Source organism: Lissotriton helveticus, chromosome 3_1, assembly GCF_964261635.1.
Source record: "Lissotriton helveticus chromosome 3_1, aLisHel1.1, whole genome shotgun sequence".
Lineage (NCBI taxonomy): Eukaryota > Metazoa > Chordata > Amphibia > Caudata > Salamandridae > Lissotriton > Lissotriton helveticus.
Genome location: NC_136061.1, coordinates 866,882,929 through 866,901,112, shown reverse-complemented (window position 1 = coordinate 866,901,112; position 18,184 = coordinate 866,882,929). Strand labels below are relative to the sequence as shown.

Genomic DNA, 18,184 nt, shown 5'->3' with positions numbered 1-18,184 from the left:
ATGTAGATATGTAAATAGATAGGTATTCATTTGCTTGGCTCCCTTTGTCCTGAGAAGGCGTATGTAAGGGCTATCAGCCTTAGGGTGGTTTTCTCACCAACTTTTTGTCTTCCTCCTCCATTTTTGCTGATCTTGTTTTTGCTAGCCTTAGGACACAGTGCACTTTACCACTACTAACCAGTACTAAAGTGTGTGTGCACACTCCTGATAACACAGTAATATTGGCTTCTCTACAATTGGCATGTTTAATGTACTTGTAAGTCCCTGTTAAGGTGGAACTGCATATGCTCAGGGCCTGTAAATTAATTGATACTAGTGGGCCTGCAGCGCTGACTGTGCTACCCACTTAAGTAGACTTTTAAAACATATCTCAGGTTTCCACTGCAGCTTGTGTGTACAGTTTCTAACTGTCATGCCGTCCTTGCAAAATAAACCTTTTGCCAAGTCCAAACCTTCCCTTTTTATACAAATAAGTCACCCTTATGTTAGGCCCTGGATGGCCCAGAGGGTTTCACATGTCCTGGTAGTGTATTTCGCCGCTGCAAGGCCTACCTCTCCCTTAGACTAACATTGGAGTTACCTTATTACTTTTCATAAGCTGTAATTTCCAAATGGGACCAGGTACAATTTTAAAAAATGACACTTTTAGAAAGTTGGCATGTTCCTGTCTTTGCAATTGGGGGACGATTACGAGTCTGGTGGTCAAAAGACCACCAGACTCGTGGGGGTGCTACAGTGGTGGTCTCCTGACTACTCTATTACGATCAATGTGGTAAGACCACCATTGCTGCGCTGCATCCACCAGGGAACCGCCTTGCCCTAGTGGTGTTGTGGTGGTCAGGAGGTGGCAATATGCTGGGCGGGACGGCGGCAGCCATCAGGGAACCGCCGTTCCCTTGTAGTGTTATGGCTGTCAGGAGGTGCAATATGCTTGGCAGGACAGCAGAGGTCCCTCAAAGCATATTACAAGTTTCTTCTCCACCGGTGGAATCATGGAGATTCCTACTCCATGAACACCGTGGCAGAGAAGGAACAAATGGGGCCCTACAGGGCCCCCTGTGCCTCCTTTGCATGGGGATGCTTGCCGGGGATCACAACATATGCCACCCTATATGCATGCACCCTAGTTCCTGCATGGCATGGACAGTGGCGTACCTAGACCTTGTGCCACCTGTGGCAGTCCCTGCATTTGCTGCCCTCGGGCGGTGGGGATGCTGGCAATTCCTGTGTTTGCTACGGTACTGGTAAGATGTAGCCATGCTTATAAGAGGCTCACTCTGACATGGTTACATAACAATCAAAAATATGTGCACATTTTTGAAGAATAGCTAATATTGAAGATCATTTATGAAGCCTAATTAAAAATGGAAATTATCTCTAAGAGATTAAATAATAACTGTTTATTAATCATACAATGGCATTTATTTTATCAAGTTCACTTACAGCTAGTCACCTGCAAACCCATGGTTAGGCACTGAGCCTACTGGTGTATTTTGTCAACTCGTTGACCATTGGTTAAGTGCCAAGTGATAACCTGGTCTGGGGACTCTAAATAGAATTATCTGTACATTCCATTGTGGTTTCTCTTCGAAACAGATTCGGGGTACATTGATACATTACTGCAGGATAGCATCTTGTTTCTTTCTAATCCAAACACTACGAACACACACCATCGCAGGTGATATTTACAATTACTAGTGGCAGCATTGGCAAGTAAGTAAAGGGCTGTTGCGACATGAAAGCTCAGATACAGTTGCAATTCATTTTCCCTCTTGAAATGCATTTATTCATTCAAAATGTGCATTAGTCCTAAAACGTCATAGCTAGTTCTACTTCTTTGTATAGTGACCTGATCTTAAAAGACCATAACTCTTCAGTATGTAGATGTCAAATTATAATTCTGCTATATTAACTGGGTGGCATCCAGATTTATGCAATTATAGGAAATTTGAGATATGTTCTTTTTCCATTTATGACTAACATGAAAATGGTCAGTATTTACAGTAACGGGTTTATGCAAAAATTCACCCGAGTATTTTCTAGAAAATAAGAGAAAAACTAATAAGGATGTTTTGTTTATTTTCTTGTAAAAATAAACACAAACTGCAGTTGCATAATTTTCGCCCTCAAAACCTACAATTCAACACGTTTTTCTATTTTTTAAAATTTGAAAATGTCATGATATTTGTGTTTTTTCTTTCAATTTAATACATTGTGAAGAACCAAAGCCCTGTTAAATTACACAGCTCTTCTCTTTAGCTTCCAGAGTGAAGTTACGATGGAATTGTACTGTGATCCTAATGCCACGCATCAATCCTTCCCACTTCTTGTAGTAGTTCTGGCCTCTGGTTTTGGACTTTATTGAATGACGTTTTCACGTGAATTCCATTTGTTATATCTCTTTTATTGGTTATTGTCAAAGATCTTACCTTTCAATAGGAAAGGAAGAAACAGCACATGCGTCCTGAGATGAATTAGTTAACAAGGGATCAGTTCTCTTTGTAAATTCTGCAAGATAATCAGTTTAGTAATCTAAAATGACCACCCATTAACGAATTTTCTTTCTTCTGCAGGAGGAATCTTTGAATTTTTGGAAGGCTCCACTGGACAACTTGTTAGTGCTGAGGAGCACGCCTTCAGATTTGCTGCCAACATAATCAACAGAAACAGAACATTACTACCAAACACAACATTGACATACGACATTCAAAGAATAAACCTTTACGACAGCTTTGAAGCCAACAGAAAAGGTGGGTGCAGGACTTCCTACATTTTATTCCCCACAAAAAAATGTATGTGTGACAACAGTTAGGTAGAGATACACACTGAAACAAAGTGGTCTTCTTCAGAACCCCAAATGCAGTGCTGGGATTTACGCTGTTAGCATTTGTGTTCCTATATGTTGGATCAAACCCATAACTGGATGTGCTCTGTTTCTGAACCTCTTTCTTTTTTGTCACAATCTGAGTTGTACCTAGTCAATGTATTCAACGTTTTAACATGGTTTAAAGTCTATTAAGGCTTTCAGCTTTTGACCTCGCACATGGATACAAATTCTACTAAAAGCACACACATAAAGCACTAAAGTAAACCCTCTTCATATATGTCATAATAAAATTAGGACAAAACTTGAATGGCATGATGCATCTAACTTCGAAATCATGCACCCAGAATAAACGACACCCTTTGCGTCAGGAGTGGAGGGAAGAAAAAGAGGTAGGAGTCGCTAACAGAATTTACCAACAAAACACATTCCCAATGTAAAAATTCCAACCATGTTTGTTCCTAACATTCTGGACAAGAGGTTCATGGCCAGCTTGGTACTAAGGGACCCATGACCTGGTAATGAGAACACCATTTTCTATACCTCTCTCATGTGACCACCTTCCACTATGCCTTCTGCACTTATTAAAAAACATAATGATGAATAATATATAAATAATAGTGATCATGAGCATGGTAATCATAACACCAGTATAGCACTCTAATCCCATTGGAATATATAAGCACTATATAAACAACTTTGCTTCATTGTGTCGCTGTAATGCGTTTAATTAAAACCAGAGTCAGCTCTGCTCTGATGCTTAGCTGTAGCCTACAGCCTACACTCAGATCTCTGGCACAGGTGAACTATTACATTGCTACAACTAATTGCTGATTTTCCAGGTAGAGGCAGAACTTTATTTTAAAAAATGCTCAATATTACATCTTCTAGATTCACTAAATTCACAATGAGGCATTAATGTAATGTAATGTAATGTAGTATACTTGTAAAGCGCACAGCTGCCCCAGCAACGGGGCGTCCCAGCGCTGTATAACTCTGGGGAACCCGTCCTGGCTTTCCCTGTGGGATGGTCCCTTGCTGGGAGTCCCCAAGGTGGAGCCAGGCATCCCCGGAATTGGTGGGGCCGGGTTCAATTAGTCAGAGCAGCCACTCTATTATCCATCAATCCAAGTGGCTACAGAGCAATTAGGGACCAGGGTCCCAAATAATGATCTTAAATATGAGCAACATTTCAGTAATCTTTGACTACTTAGGAACTAACAGCCAGATTCATCAAACAAAAATCCGCTCACAAAGGGCCAGAATCTGAGAATCTGGCCCTTTGCGAGTGGTATTTTTGCATTTGGGATGCATCATCCCAAATGCAAAAAGCGCTAATTAAGAATTCGCTAAATTGCGATTCTTTGCATTTAAGGAATCTCAAATTGAGATTCCTTAAATGCAATGCATGAAAGTGAAAAAAATAGCGAATTCGCTATTAGGGCATGCAAATTACCATGAAGTACAACTTCATGGTAATTTGCAAAAACTTTGAAAAATACACTAAAGTGTCTTTTTCAAAGTTTCATGTTGTGCACACAAATGCCCTAAGGGCATGTGTGTGCGCAACATATGTGCACACATCATATCAGGGGTGCAACAGGGTGTCCTTTGGACACTCCTGCACCCTTGAAATCGCAATCTCAATTTGCGAATCGCTAATTGCGATTGGCAAATTGAGATTGTCTTCCCATTCATTCGTATGGGCCTTTAGGCCCATGGGAATGAATGGAGAGATATTCCTTAATTGCGACTCGCAATTTGCAAGTCGCAATTAAGGAATTATTAGAAATCACTATTTTTTTGTGATTTCTTGATGCATAGCATTATGCTATTCCTTAATAGCGATTCGGTATTTTTTGCTATTAAGGATTAGCTAAATGTGTTCTTGATGAATCTGGGGGTAAATACTTAGGTAGAGAAATCTTTGTTTTAATACTGCAGAGTTAGCAAAAAGCACTAATGACCCAAAGGGTCAGGTTGCCACCCTTCACATCAGAGATCAATAAATTGATGTGAAGAGTCCCACATAGGTTGTTACTCAGCCCTAACCTTCTCAACATATACATGACACAGCTAGCTAACATCATCCGATCACAAGATATCACCATCATCTCCTATTCCAACTACACCCAACTCATCCTTTCCCTGAGGGACAAAACAACCACCATCAGAACAACTTCACCAACTGCATGACCACGGAAGCAGACTGGATGTGAGCCGACTGCGGCAAGATGGAAGTACCGGTCTTTGGCAACATGAATTCCCCATGGGACTCCACCTGGTGGCCGTCAGTACTAATACCAACACCCATACACCATGTAGGAAATCTAGGGATCACCCTAGATGACAAGCTCAACAAGATGTCTCAAGTCAATGTAGTGTGCACCTCCTGCTTCCTCATCCTGCGCATGCTGTGAAAACTCTTCAAACGGTTGTCTCGAGACATCAGAAGGACAGTCACGCAAGCACTCTTTGCTAGCAGGCTGGACTAAGGCAACACTCTCTATGCCGAAATCTCCAAACAACTCCTATACAGACTCCAGTGCACGCTGAAAGACTCATACTCAACCTTCCACACTGTACCCACATCACACCACACCTCAAGAAGCTTCACTGGATCCCTATTCACAAGCACAGCCAATTCAAACTTCTCACGCACACACGCAAAGCACTACACAACACCAGACCAGAATATCTGACCAGAATACCTGACTAACCGCATACACTTTCATCAACCCACCAGACACCTATGATGTGCCTCATTCTCACTTGCTCTCATTCACAGCACCTGCAAAAGCAAAACAGGAGGTCAGTAATTCTCCTACATCACACCCAAGACATTTAACGAACTTACTCAACATATCAGAGCCTCCTGCTCACTTCCTGGCTCTTTGTATCAGCTCCTTGGACCACAAACCTACACACTTGCCCTAGCGCCTGGATACTCTCTCTGGTGATTAGTGTGCAGAACAAATCAATATAACATATCATAACATAATTGAGCAGAAATCACTTGCTGTTAGCCTAACGCAGTGGAGTTTTCATATTCACTAGGAATGCTTAATTTCTGATGATGCAAATGAAATTTGACAAATAAATAAATTAACCTGCATTTGTAATTACTTCCCACGTTTTAGTTATTACGCTTGTCACTCCATGACTGGGTGAGGAAAACTGCTGATCTCCCATGCAATGATTACAGATCAGGTGCCCCAATCAAATGGGGAAGTGAAGCTGAAGATGAACTGCAATTACAAATCATTCCTAGTACGTAAACAGTTGACACATATATTTAGAAAACTATTTTGTCAACATCTTGTTCAAGGGTCGTAAACATCGGAACAGTCTATTCCTGCATGTGCGCCTACATTTGTAATCTAGCTCTAGTAGGGAAGCTGCCAGAACCACATCCTTCCAGGAGTACTTACATTTATAGGCATCTCACAGGCATAAATGTACATTATTGTACATTTCCACATTCGTAAATGTTTAGCAAAAATGCATTTGCAGTTGCCTATTTTTTTTATTTCCCAGTGATTTTTCTTCCTGGAATATAAACCTTTCTTTACATCGGCACAAGTTTTAGAAATGCTTCTTACATCATCCCAATCTGGAGAAGGATTTACTCATGCTTTTTACAGAAGAAAATCTCCAAACATATTAGGATGGGATGTTCCTTGTAAAAAGAGTTTGACCTTATCATTTTTCATAAACCTTCATGTTTATGCATGTTCTCCAACTCTTCTTTGCACACAAACTTCAGCCATCCTCGGGCTCTAGCCCTATTTGGCGAACAGGACAGGGATCTTACTGAACCAGTCAGCCAGGCAACCTAGGAAGACCATCAAAAGCCTTATTCAGCTCACAATATGATAGCAAATCGTTCGGGCTAGTCCTCCAGCATCCTGTGAAATGCCCCTCCTCAGACCAAATCCCTCTATAATCCAAACAGCAAAATATATTGGTAAATTGGTAGCCCCAAGAACTCCTGCCTCTGCTCCCTTTTTAAAATGTGGGCCCACAGCTAAATGCACCTTTGAGCTATGTTATGTTAAAGGTCTGCCTGTGGACAATGTGGAGCGTGAGGCAGCCTCCTTAGTAAGTTTTAGACATTGTACAATAATTTCTAATTCTATGTCTATCTCCTTCCCTTTCCTAGTGCTTCTTGTGCTATCCGTATCCGCCTCCCACTTATCTTATTTGTTGGTCAAACACAACACACAAGCACACTTTCACTCATCTTCTGAGATACTAGCTTGCTGGAAAAGACCATTTCATCAACAACGCTCCTTTCTCTTTCCCCTGTCTTGCCCTTTCCCTTCTGTCCTCCCCTTTCCCTTCTGTCCTCCTGACTCTTCTTTCCCAACTCTTCTGTTCTATCATCTCAGTTTTGAAGTGACCATATGGTGGCTTAAGGTACTAGAAAAATAATTAATATAGCATACCAATATCTGATTTAGCATGAGCAATGTATTAATGAGAGACCAACAGTGGGAAAGGGCCAAATGAAAGGCAATTACATATGTAAATTGTTGACCTGATTGAGTCATGGATTTAAATCACAGACACCAAAGTGTAGCAAAGGACTGCTATACAGAGTCTGTCCAGGATACTCTATAATGTTTGCCTGTCTGATGTTTGTGGAAGCTGATATCTGTTCCCTAAAATATTTCTCTCAGTGCAAACTACCCTTTCAATCAGAAAAGAGGCTATGAGCTGCGAGACTGCTGATTTTTGGCACCCTTGCTTTTCATTGTTCTGATGTGTGCTTTACCATAATCCAGAATGATGTTGGAATCCTTCTTGATTACTGTAATTCCTGTTATCTAGGAATACCCCAATATAAAGATCCCCACCTGCAGCAGCTTCAAACCTCTGCATCCCAAATATGTTTAGGCCTTCCCCTTTGCACCTCTGTAAAAACGGGTTATTGGTTGACTGGAGTGTGAGTGCATGCCTTGTCAGTGTAAGGCACAAGCATATCCCAAATGAACCTGCGTTCAACACCCTGGTAGCTTGACACAGAGCAGTCCGACTTAACTTAGAGGAAATGTGTAAAGTACTTCAGTAAACAGTAAAACAGTGAAAACATCACAATAAAAGATCCCACATCAGCTTAAAATAATAGAGCTTAATTTAATAAACAAAACAAGACCATAATGACAAAGATCAAATCAGTAGAACCGAAGTTATGAATTTTTTGAAGAATAAACTTCAACATAGCACCTAAAAGCATAAAGCGCTAACTTTGTTCACACTGGACCAGGTCAAAGTCAAAAGTTCAGGATGACCATGATAGAGCACGGGTCGAATGCAGTCACAGATTAGTCCAGCTGAAGCTTTACCTTGTCATGTTTTGTGCCAAGAGTCCCGTTTATGTTGGAGAGAGTCTCTGGGAGCAAGGGGAGCATTGCAAGCTGTGGTCAGCTTGGGGAGAAGAGCATGCCAGACATTGCAAATGGGCAACAGGAGCTTCACGGTGGTGGTCTGCCGTGGGCAATTGATGTTTACTGTGCAAAGAGACAGGCTGGCGGCGGCTCGCACTGATTTTCAGAGCAAGTGCCATATTTCTGGGGCAATCGGGCCCGTTTGCCGTTGTGAAGAACCCACAAGCTTGATTGCAAGGGCTCAAAAGCCACATCAAGGTTCCAGGACCTGAGAGAACCACTTAGGCGTCAGCTGTTTGCTGATGATAGGTCCAGGAGCTGTTGTGGAGCCTTTTATACAGCTACGGCTCAGTTCAGGTGGCCAGCACTCTGGCCGTTTGAGTCACTCTGGGGTCCTAGGTTCAAGATAAAGTTGAAGGTCCAATTCTTCTTCCCCAAGCAAGAGGCCTTGAAGCACCTGCCTGCATTAAGAAAGAACCTTGGAGGACAGTACTGTTCTTTGTATAGTAAGGGGCATATTTATGAAGGCCTTGGGTATGCACATTGTGAGGATTCTAATGGCTTCATAAATATGAAGTGATGCAGCCCTGTGCAAATCGCTGCATTGCATTACCCTGTTCAAGGGTGGCATTCCATGGGTGTTGCAGTGGATGTTCTCATGCAAATCCCATGGTTTTTGATGCATTCCAAATCCATCAAACCTGGCAAACCTGGGAATGCTCCCAAAAATTAGGCCTCCCAGGTGAGGCATAACAAGAAGAAATATCTCTATTTTTCCTCTTTTTTCCACTTTGTATGTGGTCTGCAGGAAAACACATCTGTGGATTGTTTTTGTTCAGGAAGGTGCTGTTTCCTTCACAAAACCAATCCTTACTACAACACAGGCACCATTGCAACATGGTGGAAGGGTGCCTGTTTAGGGCTAGGCTGTCGAAACATCGCCAGTGCAGGGCCAAAGGAAAGGAATGCACCGTATTCGATAAATACGGTGCATTCCTTCCCTTTCCCTGTGACGCAGGGCAGTGCAGCAAGGTAACTTGCTGTGCTGCACTGCGCCACAATTCTGGTGAATATGTACCCCAGAGTCTCTGTAGAAGGCAATGATATATTCAGGATATTAGCTATTACAAAGAGTAATAACTGTGTTTATCTGCACTCTAAGTGCCAAGTTGAACTAGCTAGTGCTTTGAGAGACTGCCTGATGTCAAGCATACATCTGCACAAATAATTAAAAAAAGAGAAGAAATCCTTATTTTCAATCTTTTCTATGACATTTAAATACACAATGATTATTTTCATGTTGCGGGCAACAACATGTCTCAAGTACATCAACTGGGGACGTTGATATTATCTGCACAACAATTTCACTTTTTGAAAACCTTCTTAACACCTGAAAACAACACTCAACAGATGAAGAGTGACCAGCTAACTTTTTTAAAGAGCATTTCACTGAGTTGCACCATGTGTGCAATGTTTATTTGCTAAAATTTCCTTTTGAACCAGAATTTCTTTTGTTTGTATCTGCATATTATGCAACAAATGTTGAGTTATGAGGCCTAGCCAGCACATTCACAATTACGTGAAAAATGGAACAGCTGCAGAATCATATAATTTCATTTGCCCTGGTCATTGTACAATTACTGTATGGAATAACCTTGTGGGTCAATGGACCAAACAGGACATGTTATGGTTAGCTTTCTTGCAGAGTGCAGGATTAGACCTAGCTAAAGATGTTATATGTTATTTATGTGTAGGATTCCTTCCTGGGCAATCTCAACAGTCTAATGACTAGGAGAATGTTTGCAGGGTCTTCAATTTTCTGTATTGATTTTCAAGTAAATAAGAGCCTCATTTATAGTTTGACAGGAGGCCTGCCATCCCTCTGGATGGTGACAGCCGTTACCTCAGCCATCCTTGAAGACTACTGCGTTCCATATTTATTTAGAGATCTTGCCAACCTGAGGGAGATCTCTATCCAGAGGCACCACCATCATACCATAATATGGTGAGGTGTAATGTACTGCGAGTGGTGTTTGTTAGGCCTGGTAACATTTGGCTTGGTTCCCCCTAACCTTTTGCCTTCAGTCCTCCTGTTTTTGCTGACTGCTTTTACAGGCCATAGGATTCTGTAAACCTTTCCACTACTAAACTGTGCTAAAGTGCTTGTGCTCTTTCCCAAAACCATGGTAAATTTGGCTAATCCTCAACTGGGATATTTAATTTACTTATAAACCCTAGTATTATGCACCACCTGTGCTCAGTGCCTGTACATTGAATGCTACTGGTAGGCCCACAGCACTGATTGTGCCACCCACTTAAGTAGCCCTGTAAACACGTCTCAAGTCTGCCATTACAAAGCCTGTGTATGCAGTTTTAAAGTACCATGTTGACCTGACAAGATAAACCTCTTGCCAGGGCCAAGTCTCCCGTTTTAATACAAATAAGTCTGCCCTAGTGTAGGCCCCTGACAGCCCATAAGGCAGGGTGCAGTATATTAAAAAAATTTGGACATGTATGTTTAGATTTTACATGTTCCTTTACTGAAAAACTCTTACATTCGTTTTTCAGTAATGCACAGCCTGTATCTCCTATAGGATAACATTGAAGTTGAGGTATTGCATTTTATATGTGTACTTTCTAAATAGGAAGATATAACTGGCTCAAGTTTGGTGCCTCTGGATTCCTAACTTAAAATCCAAACTTATGGTGAAGTTGGATTTTAAATTACAATTCTAAAAATACCCCTTTTAGAAAGTGGATATTTTCTTGCCTTAGCTATTTGCTCTTTTATGTATTCCACTTAGACAGCCACATACAATGGGAGCTTCGATATGACTTGATGGACCATCCTGACTGGATGGGAGGGGAGTTTCGCACAGCTTGACTTACACCTGAATAGGCTGTGTCCTGTCCACACACAAAGGGCTGCATATGCCCATGTGATGAGAAGGATGGACATCTATGCAATTTGAAGGGATCTTTTTTAAGTCACCCCCACGTCAAAGACACCACTGGGTACATGTACTGGACCTCAGACACCACCACTTCAGTACACTTCTGGACTTGTGGATACGCTGCGAGGAAGAAGGACTGATGTGCTGCTGAAAGGACTGCCACTCTGCTAGAATGCCACTCTGCTGGATTCCTGCTTTGCTGTGCAGCCCTCTTGCTTGGATGAGAAGGCCTGGAGCTTAATCTCTTGAACCAAGAACCAAGAGAGACTCCAAGGGCTAGTTGGCTGGCCTCCTGATCTGAAACCAAAGGGACATAACAGGCTTCCAACAACCTTGCACCTGGACTCTGCCATCTGTGAGCCTACCCTGTCAATTGGTGCCACCCCAGTCCTGGACTCTTGGAACTGGGCCTAAGGTGCTTACCAGCAGAACTGATGTGTCTTCTCTGCTGAGCAATGCATCCTCTAGCTAAACCAATGCATGTGCTCATCTGTACAGCGCATTCTGGCAGGACCGATGTATCTACTGCTGCTGCATGGATTGTACCCGGCACCTCCTAGGACTGCAAGGTCCACATTGACCTTGCAGTCCTAGGAAACAACGCACTGCCGGAGGCACAGCACATCTCCAAGCCAGATCCTCATAGCCCTAATTGACAACGATGACTGCCTCCGCATCGCAACCTCGCAGCTGCTTGGAATGGACAGATTGTCTCAGCTTTGCACCTCATCCTCAAATCCTAGGCTTCACATCACAAGCCCCAGGATCCTCGATGATGAGGCACATGACCTCGCACCACAGCCTCACCCCATCTCAGAACCGATGCATCGCCTTGCTGCACTCTGCTTCTTCGCCTAGGATTCATGGAATTGTCCGCAACCAGGATTTAAGGTACTTTGTGCAACGGGCCTAACCTGGTCCCTGTAGCTGGCCCAAGCTGAATTGCGGTCGGACTGAACTTGCGACTTTGTCACAGTCCAGCACAACCAGATATCTCTTGTTGACTCTTAGTGCTTTTTGGCGCTATTTTACTGTAAAACGTTAACATTCAATGTCTCCGGTTTTGTTGAATGCATTATTGTCGTTTTGGTCTTGTTTTATTTATTACAATGTAGGCTATTCATCTAAACATGGTGTGGGATCTTTTTGTGTGGTGTTTTCTCTGTTTTTACTTTTTAAGTGTTGCACACACACTTTACAAATCTCCTTCAAGTTAAGCCTTACAGGTCTGTTCTAAGCTGCCAGAGGGTGAGAACACGTTAATTTGGGGTTGCGTTTGTGCCTTACCCAGACTAGGATTGTGGTTACTACTTTGCCAGGGCTCACATCCTAGTTGACAAGAAACCCAATTTCTAACAGAAATGGTATTTGGTGGGTTGGCATATGTTGTGAGGAGAAATAGGGTGTCTTGTGGAGATGTGATGAATAGAGTTGTGACCTTGTATGGTATTTCGTAAAATGAAGTGGTCTTCTGTGGCAGGAAATGTGCACTGTTATCTAGTGTAGCTGTGGTGGGGGAATAACCATGTCAGATAAAGAGGTGTGATGTAGGTAAGGTGGGGATACTGGTGTCATTTTGTTGGATGTGTGCAATGCAGTCCTGTGAGTGGTATTCCATGCATCGTGTTAGAGAGATAAAGTTAGGTGAGGATGTTTTGGAGTGCTGCTGGTCATAAGTGCTAAGGTATGCTGTGTTGTGGGGTGTGCCTTTCATCATGGAGTATTATGGAGTGTGCAGTTATACCAACCATAAATCTGAGGATAGTTGGAGTGTTCAGGGTGATCGTATGTGATGTACTCAGTGAGTTGTAGAGTATTTTATGGTGAAACCCTCAGTTGTATGATAATTAGTGATGTAATTATTTGGTGATGTGTTATGGTATTAGAAGGATTTCCAGTGTAGATCCAGGGGCACTAATCCATTGCAGATTTCAAGAATATCCATTTTAATTACGCATTTTGACACATTGTGGACCATGAAATTGCCTAGTGGCACCAGTGTGCTAAAGTCTGTAGCCAAGGCGAAGTCAGGAGCAAGCTGTAACTACAACTGAAAAAGCCAAGTTTTCAAAGACTTTCTAAACAGCATGGAATTTGTCACTGTACGAAGATTAATAGGCAGAGAATTCCAGAGAGTTGTCACTTGGAAGGAGAAATCATGACCACCTTGGTATACCGTCCTACACTTAGGAATGCTGAGAAGGTGGGAATAAGCAGAACACACACATGGACACTAGATGTGCAAGATTTTGCCAGTAAAAGATCTGCTGAATAAAGGGTGGGATTTTGTTAGGAAGTGTTTCTTTAGGTCTTACATGAGACAGCCAATGCGGTATCACTTACAAGCTATTTTGCTTCTTAAAAAAGTATAAGGGGCTTAGAGCCCAACCAATATTTACCATTGGTTGGTTTCATCTTCACTCTCATTTCATTGCTTCTCATAGGTCAGCGCATCCTGGTTTCACTTTCCCTTCATGTTTTTATCCCTTCAATTGGATCATGGACCAACTACTGATTAATTTCTTTATAAGTGTCCTTCCGCTGCCCGGATTTAGGTAAATTATTTTGCATAGCGCACTTCTGCAGTTCTTAGGACAGCAAACATATTGTCGACGTTTTTGGAGGATATGATTCTGAGCAGTGAATTCATTCATTGTGTGACCGTAGGTATATTTCAGGGGTGTGTTAAAAATGTTTGTGTTTTAACTAGGCTAGGCCTGGGTGTAATTTTAATACGCCAGAGTATTCAGAGTAATTTCGGTAATTCCATGTTACTCTCTAATGCAGAATTACTGATAATAACGTAATTGCAGTCGCTCATATAATTAAGCGTAATTAGGAGGGAAAAGTTATGTTAAGTTATGTTAAGTATTCTTGTAGAGCGCTCGATTACCCAGAAGGCCTCTTTGCGCTAGCTGAGATAGCAACTGAAAAACCACCCCAAGAAATGAGATTAACCAACAAAGAAAAGCAATGTTTTCTGCGATTTCCTGATAGCCAAAAGATTAGACATGGCTCTGATGAGTAAAGGAAGAGCGTTCCAGGATTTGGATGCTCCAAGCACAAAACTTCTACCTCCTCAATTTGCATATCTGAATCTGGGTTTTGCCAGCAGTTTTGGCCGAGGCTGAGCGTAAAGATCTGTCTGGTACATACCAGGTAAAGCTCCTCCATAAGAAATCAGGCCTTATCCCGTCCAGTGCTTTAAACACATTGCACAAAGCTTTAAAAATGACCCTTTGTCTCACATGGAGCCAATGGAGTTTCTTGATATATTTCCAAACAAACTGAAATGTAGGAATTTACACAGTACCTAGGCATTGCAATAGTGGAGCTTCGATAAAACAAGGGATGTGATTACTGTTTTCTGAAGATGGCCAAGTATAAAAGGGAGAGTTTCCTTAATCATCTTAAGGATGAAGTAAGCAGCCAAAGTCACAGCATTAACCTGGTCTGCATAAGAAAGTTTTCGTTGATGAGAACCACCAGATTCTTAATGGACCTGACGAGCGAAGGAAGGAAGCCAAACTCAGATGGCCACCATCCTGGTGACCAAAAAGAAGACTGAGCCATGAACACCAACACCTCCGTCTTCATGGAATTCAGTTTGGAATTCAGTTTGGGGCAGTTCAAAGCCATCCACTGGCTCACTGCTAACATACAATCTTGCTGACACCCCCCTGTCCTCCGTTGCCAATGGCACCACAGTTTAAGTGTCATCAGCATAAGATGTCAATGTGAAGCCAAATGATCTTGTTAGTTCGGCCAGGGGGTGACATAGCTGTTTATTAGCAGTGGACTTATCGAAGAGCCCTGGGGCACCCCACAAAGGAGAGAGTAGGAAGGCGAGATGAAGACTCCCAGTCGGACCAATTGCTCACGACTAGAGAAAAAGCAATTAAGCAACTCCCATGCGTCACACTGATCCTACGCAAATGCTCCACCAGCATCTTATAATTCACACTATGTGGAAAAGTCAGCCCATAACGCACCTGATGCCCAGGCTGCTGGCGCAGGACGCCTCTTAGTTCCCATCTTGAACAATTACCAAATAAAGAGACGGGCGCTGGAAGCAGGAAGACAAGAATAGAGTTTTATTCCTCATGAGGAGAGCCTGTCATTTCGGACACTCGCATAGTGTCTTCAGGAGGTGCTCTAACAAGTTTCTCTGAGGCTTCGTCTTTTATACACATGTTTATGATGCACAAACATTCCTTATTGCAATAAAGACGCTTTGAAGTAGGAAAAAGCATGCTTGGAATCCCAGCTTCAGGCCTATTCCCATACCAGTCGCTCAAATGTCATCCTCCCCTCCTGAATGTAACAAGAGATTGTGATCTCTCAGCCGGACATTCCTACCGGACACGAGGGCAGGATGGGATGATCAGATCAAAGGTTGGGCAGGCGATAAGATCGGGCACGTTGGTTGCTGTATCACGGTTTTGTTATGCTGGGCAAGGAAAAGGGGGGGGTGTACATTCACGAGGCTTGGTCTTAGGACTTGGGACCGGTTCGAGAGGCCAAGTGCAGCCGGGTGGGGGGTTGTCAGCTGAGGGGAAGGGTGTTCTTGGGAGGAAATGGGGGGTGTGGGTCAAGCAGGATTGCTACTTCTAGAATAGGGTCACGCAGAGGGAGAGGGTCTTGTGGCTGATGCATGAGCAGTGCGCGCGGGGAGGGGTGCCGGGAACAGATGGGCAGAGAGGCCATGGTGTCTAAAATGGCTGTCGTGTACGTGTGTGCATGGGTCTATGCTGGCGGGATAACACAGTCAGTGTTTAGTGATATCCATTCTGCTTACAACAAGGGGTACAGTGAACACAAATGAACGCCGCTTATGTACATATACATTGCCATTTTCAACAGTCGCCGCTTTTTTACATAAGCTAGTTCAGTTCTATACAGTCGATACGATAGGCGGAATGCGGTACATATGATTTTACATTTGTTGGGTTATTCATACAAGTCTAGAGATCGGCATAATACTTAGTCGGGGTCAATCAAGAAAAATGTTCCGAAACATTATAGAATCAAGTTCAGACTTTCTCTCCGATGACATCAACATACAGTAAAAAGTGCTCTGATACCTTCGGGTCTTGTCAGTGCTATAAGAAACTTTTGGACAACTAAATACATGAGTGACCGATGAAACAATTTAGAAAACAATACAAAATGGTTTAGGGAGGAATTCAGTTCGATACAAGCAATTAGTCAAGGGGGTGAGTAGAAAGTTCAGGAAGGGGGGGGTCTTCGTCACAATGTCTTTTTAACAGAGTCCGTCTTCTTTTGTTGGCGGTGTTGAGCACCGGCGGTGGAGCTATAGGTCCAGCTCGTATTCATCCTTACGCGTTGCAGGGTGCGATCAGTCCTCTGCTGTTAGATCACAGTCCTGTTTCCTAACTGATCTTCTTAGGGGTGCCTCATGCTGGGCACCTGCGTGTCTTTCTTCTTTCGTGGCAAAACCTTATTCTATCTAAATGTTGCTCTTTTTTTTTCTGAGTCAAAAGTTATGCGAAAAGGGTGATGTTGTTGAATAATCGAGGGAAGAGAGGGCGGAGTGGGATCAGATCTTTGAACACACCAAGGGACCAAAGGAGCAAAGGATGACGAGCAGGCAGGCCCATCAGTCGGGCTCAAAAGGGACGGGGACTTCAGGCACGAGTGGGTCAGCAAACCAAGGGCTTCAAGGCAGCCTTTTATTCCTTCATCTGCCGAGCTTGAGAGTGGTGCCTCGTCCTGCGTCTCGTTGCTCTGCGACTCCACCTTTGGTTGCGGTCACACGTGCTTCATGATCTGTGGCCAGGCTGTGCGTCACATCCAGCTCCTCTCCTCCGGTGATTGTATCTTTGAATGGGTACAAAACAAGTTTTAGAAAAACTGGCAGGAGAAGACATTTATACATCTCAATTCCGTCCCCAATCCTAAGTAGGTGGGGGATAGGTTCATCGGTCACAGTCAGAAGTCATCACTTATGGAGTATGTAGGAGGGTATTTCCACTGTATTCATAAGCCTATTTGGCGTTCATTCGTGGCGTATGTGGAGAGAAATCGGACTCCTATTGACAGTGTATTCTATCAAACTCGAAATCGAGTCCTTAGGTAGAGACTCGCCCTTTTTCTTTTTAACCCAAGTACTGACAATCTTACATTTCCCTTCGAGGTCGGCTAACTCTTGCAAGCAGGGGGGTTATCATCATGAGAGGGGGGCAGAGGTTAAACATGCTTTTCTTGGGGAGCGACGGTTAATCAAGGTCATCAATTACGCTTCGGGGATAGCTGATATGGGGCTGGGGTCAATCGGGAGAAGCGAGGACGCTTTGGACGCTTTGGACGCTTTGGACAGGGAGCTGGGGTCAATCGAGGGAAGCGAGGATGCTTTGGACATCCGCACTTAAGTGCAGAGGGGTGAGGCAATTTGGGCATTGGGGATTGCATTTCTAACGAACTGAAAAACAGAAGACCATTGACGTTATAGTCCCCCTATAAAAAGGCCAGATTAGGGGACATCAGTCGTCTTACCTGTCCTTTCTTTTCATTACCAACTCGGGTTCCATCGTTTCGCAGAAAGGAGAGGTAGTAATATGGCAAGTTACAATCGTTTTAGTTCCTGTCAATTTTGCCGAACACCTTTGTGTTCGAAGAGACCCAATTAGGTTTGTGCCGGTGGGGCACAACGTTATCATACAAGGGAGGAGGGAACAGGGGGATCCTCAGAGAGATAGAGAGAGAGAGAGAGAGAGAGAGAGTGTGTGAGAGAGAGAGAGAGAGAGAGAGAGAGAGAGAGAGAGGGAGAGAGAGAGAGAGAGAGAGAGTGTGAGAAAGAGAGAGAGAGAGAGAGAGAGAGAGAGAGGGAGAGAGAGAGAGAGAGAGAGAGAGAGAGAGAGACCGCACTCTAAACGAACCATTCGGTACACGTATGACATGGAGAGAGAGAGAGAGAGAGAGAGAGAGAGAGAGAGAGAGAGAGACGTGTACAATAATGGGTCATTCAGTGCGCACACAACACAGGACAGCAGGGG

At 43.2% G+C, this 18,184-nt stretch overlaps 1 protein-coding gene across 1 annotated transcript in view; it reads left to right on the top strand.

Moving 5' to 3' along the window:
* Positions 1-18,184, top strand: part of GRIK3 (glutamate ionotropic receptor kainate type subunit 3) — a 1,130,254-nt gene that overhangs the window by 473,424 nt on the left and 638,646 nt on the right. The window contains exon 2 of the mRNA XM_078681209.1: positions 2,574-2,750. Coding sequence (XP_078537335.1) covers positions 2,574-2,750 — 177 coding nt within the window. The remainder of the gene's footprint in view (positions 1-2,573; positions 2,751-18,184) is intronic.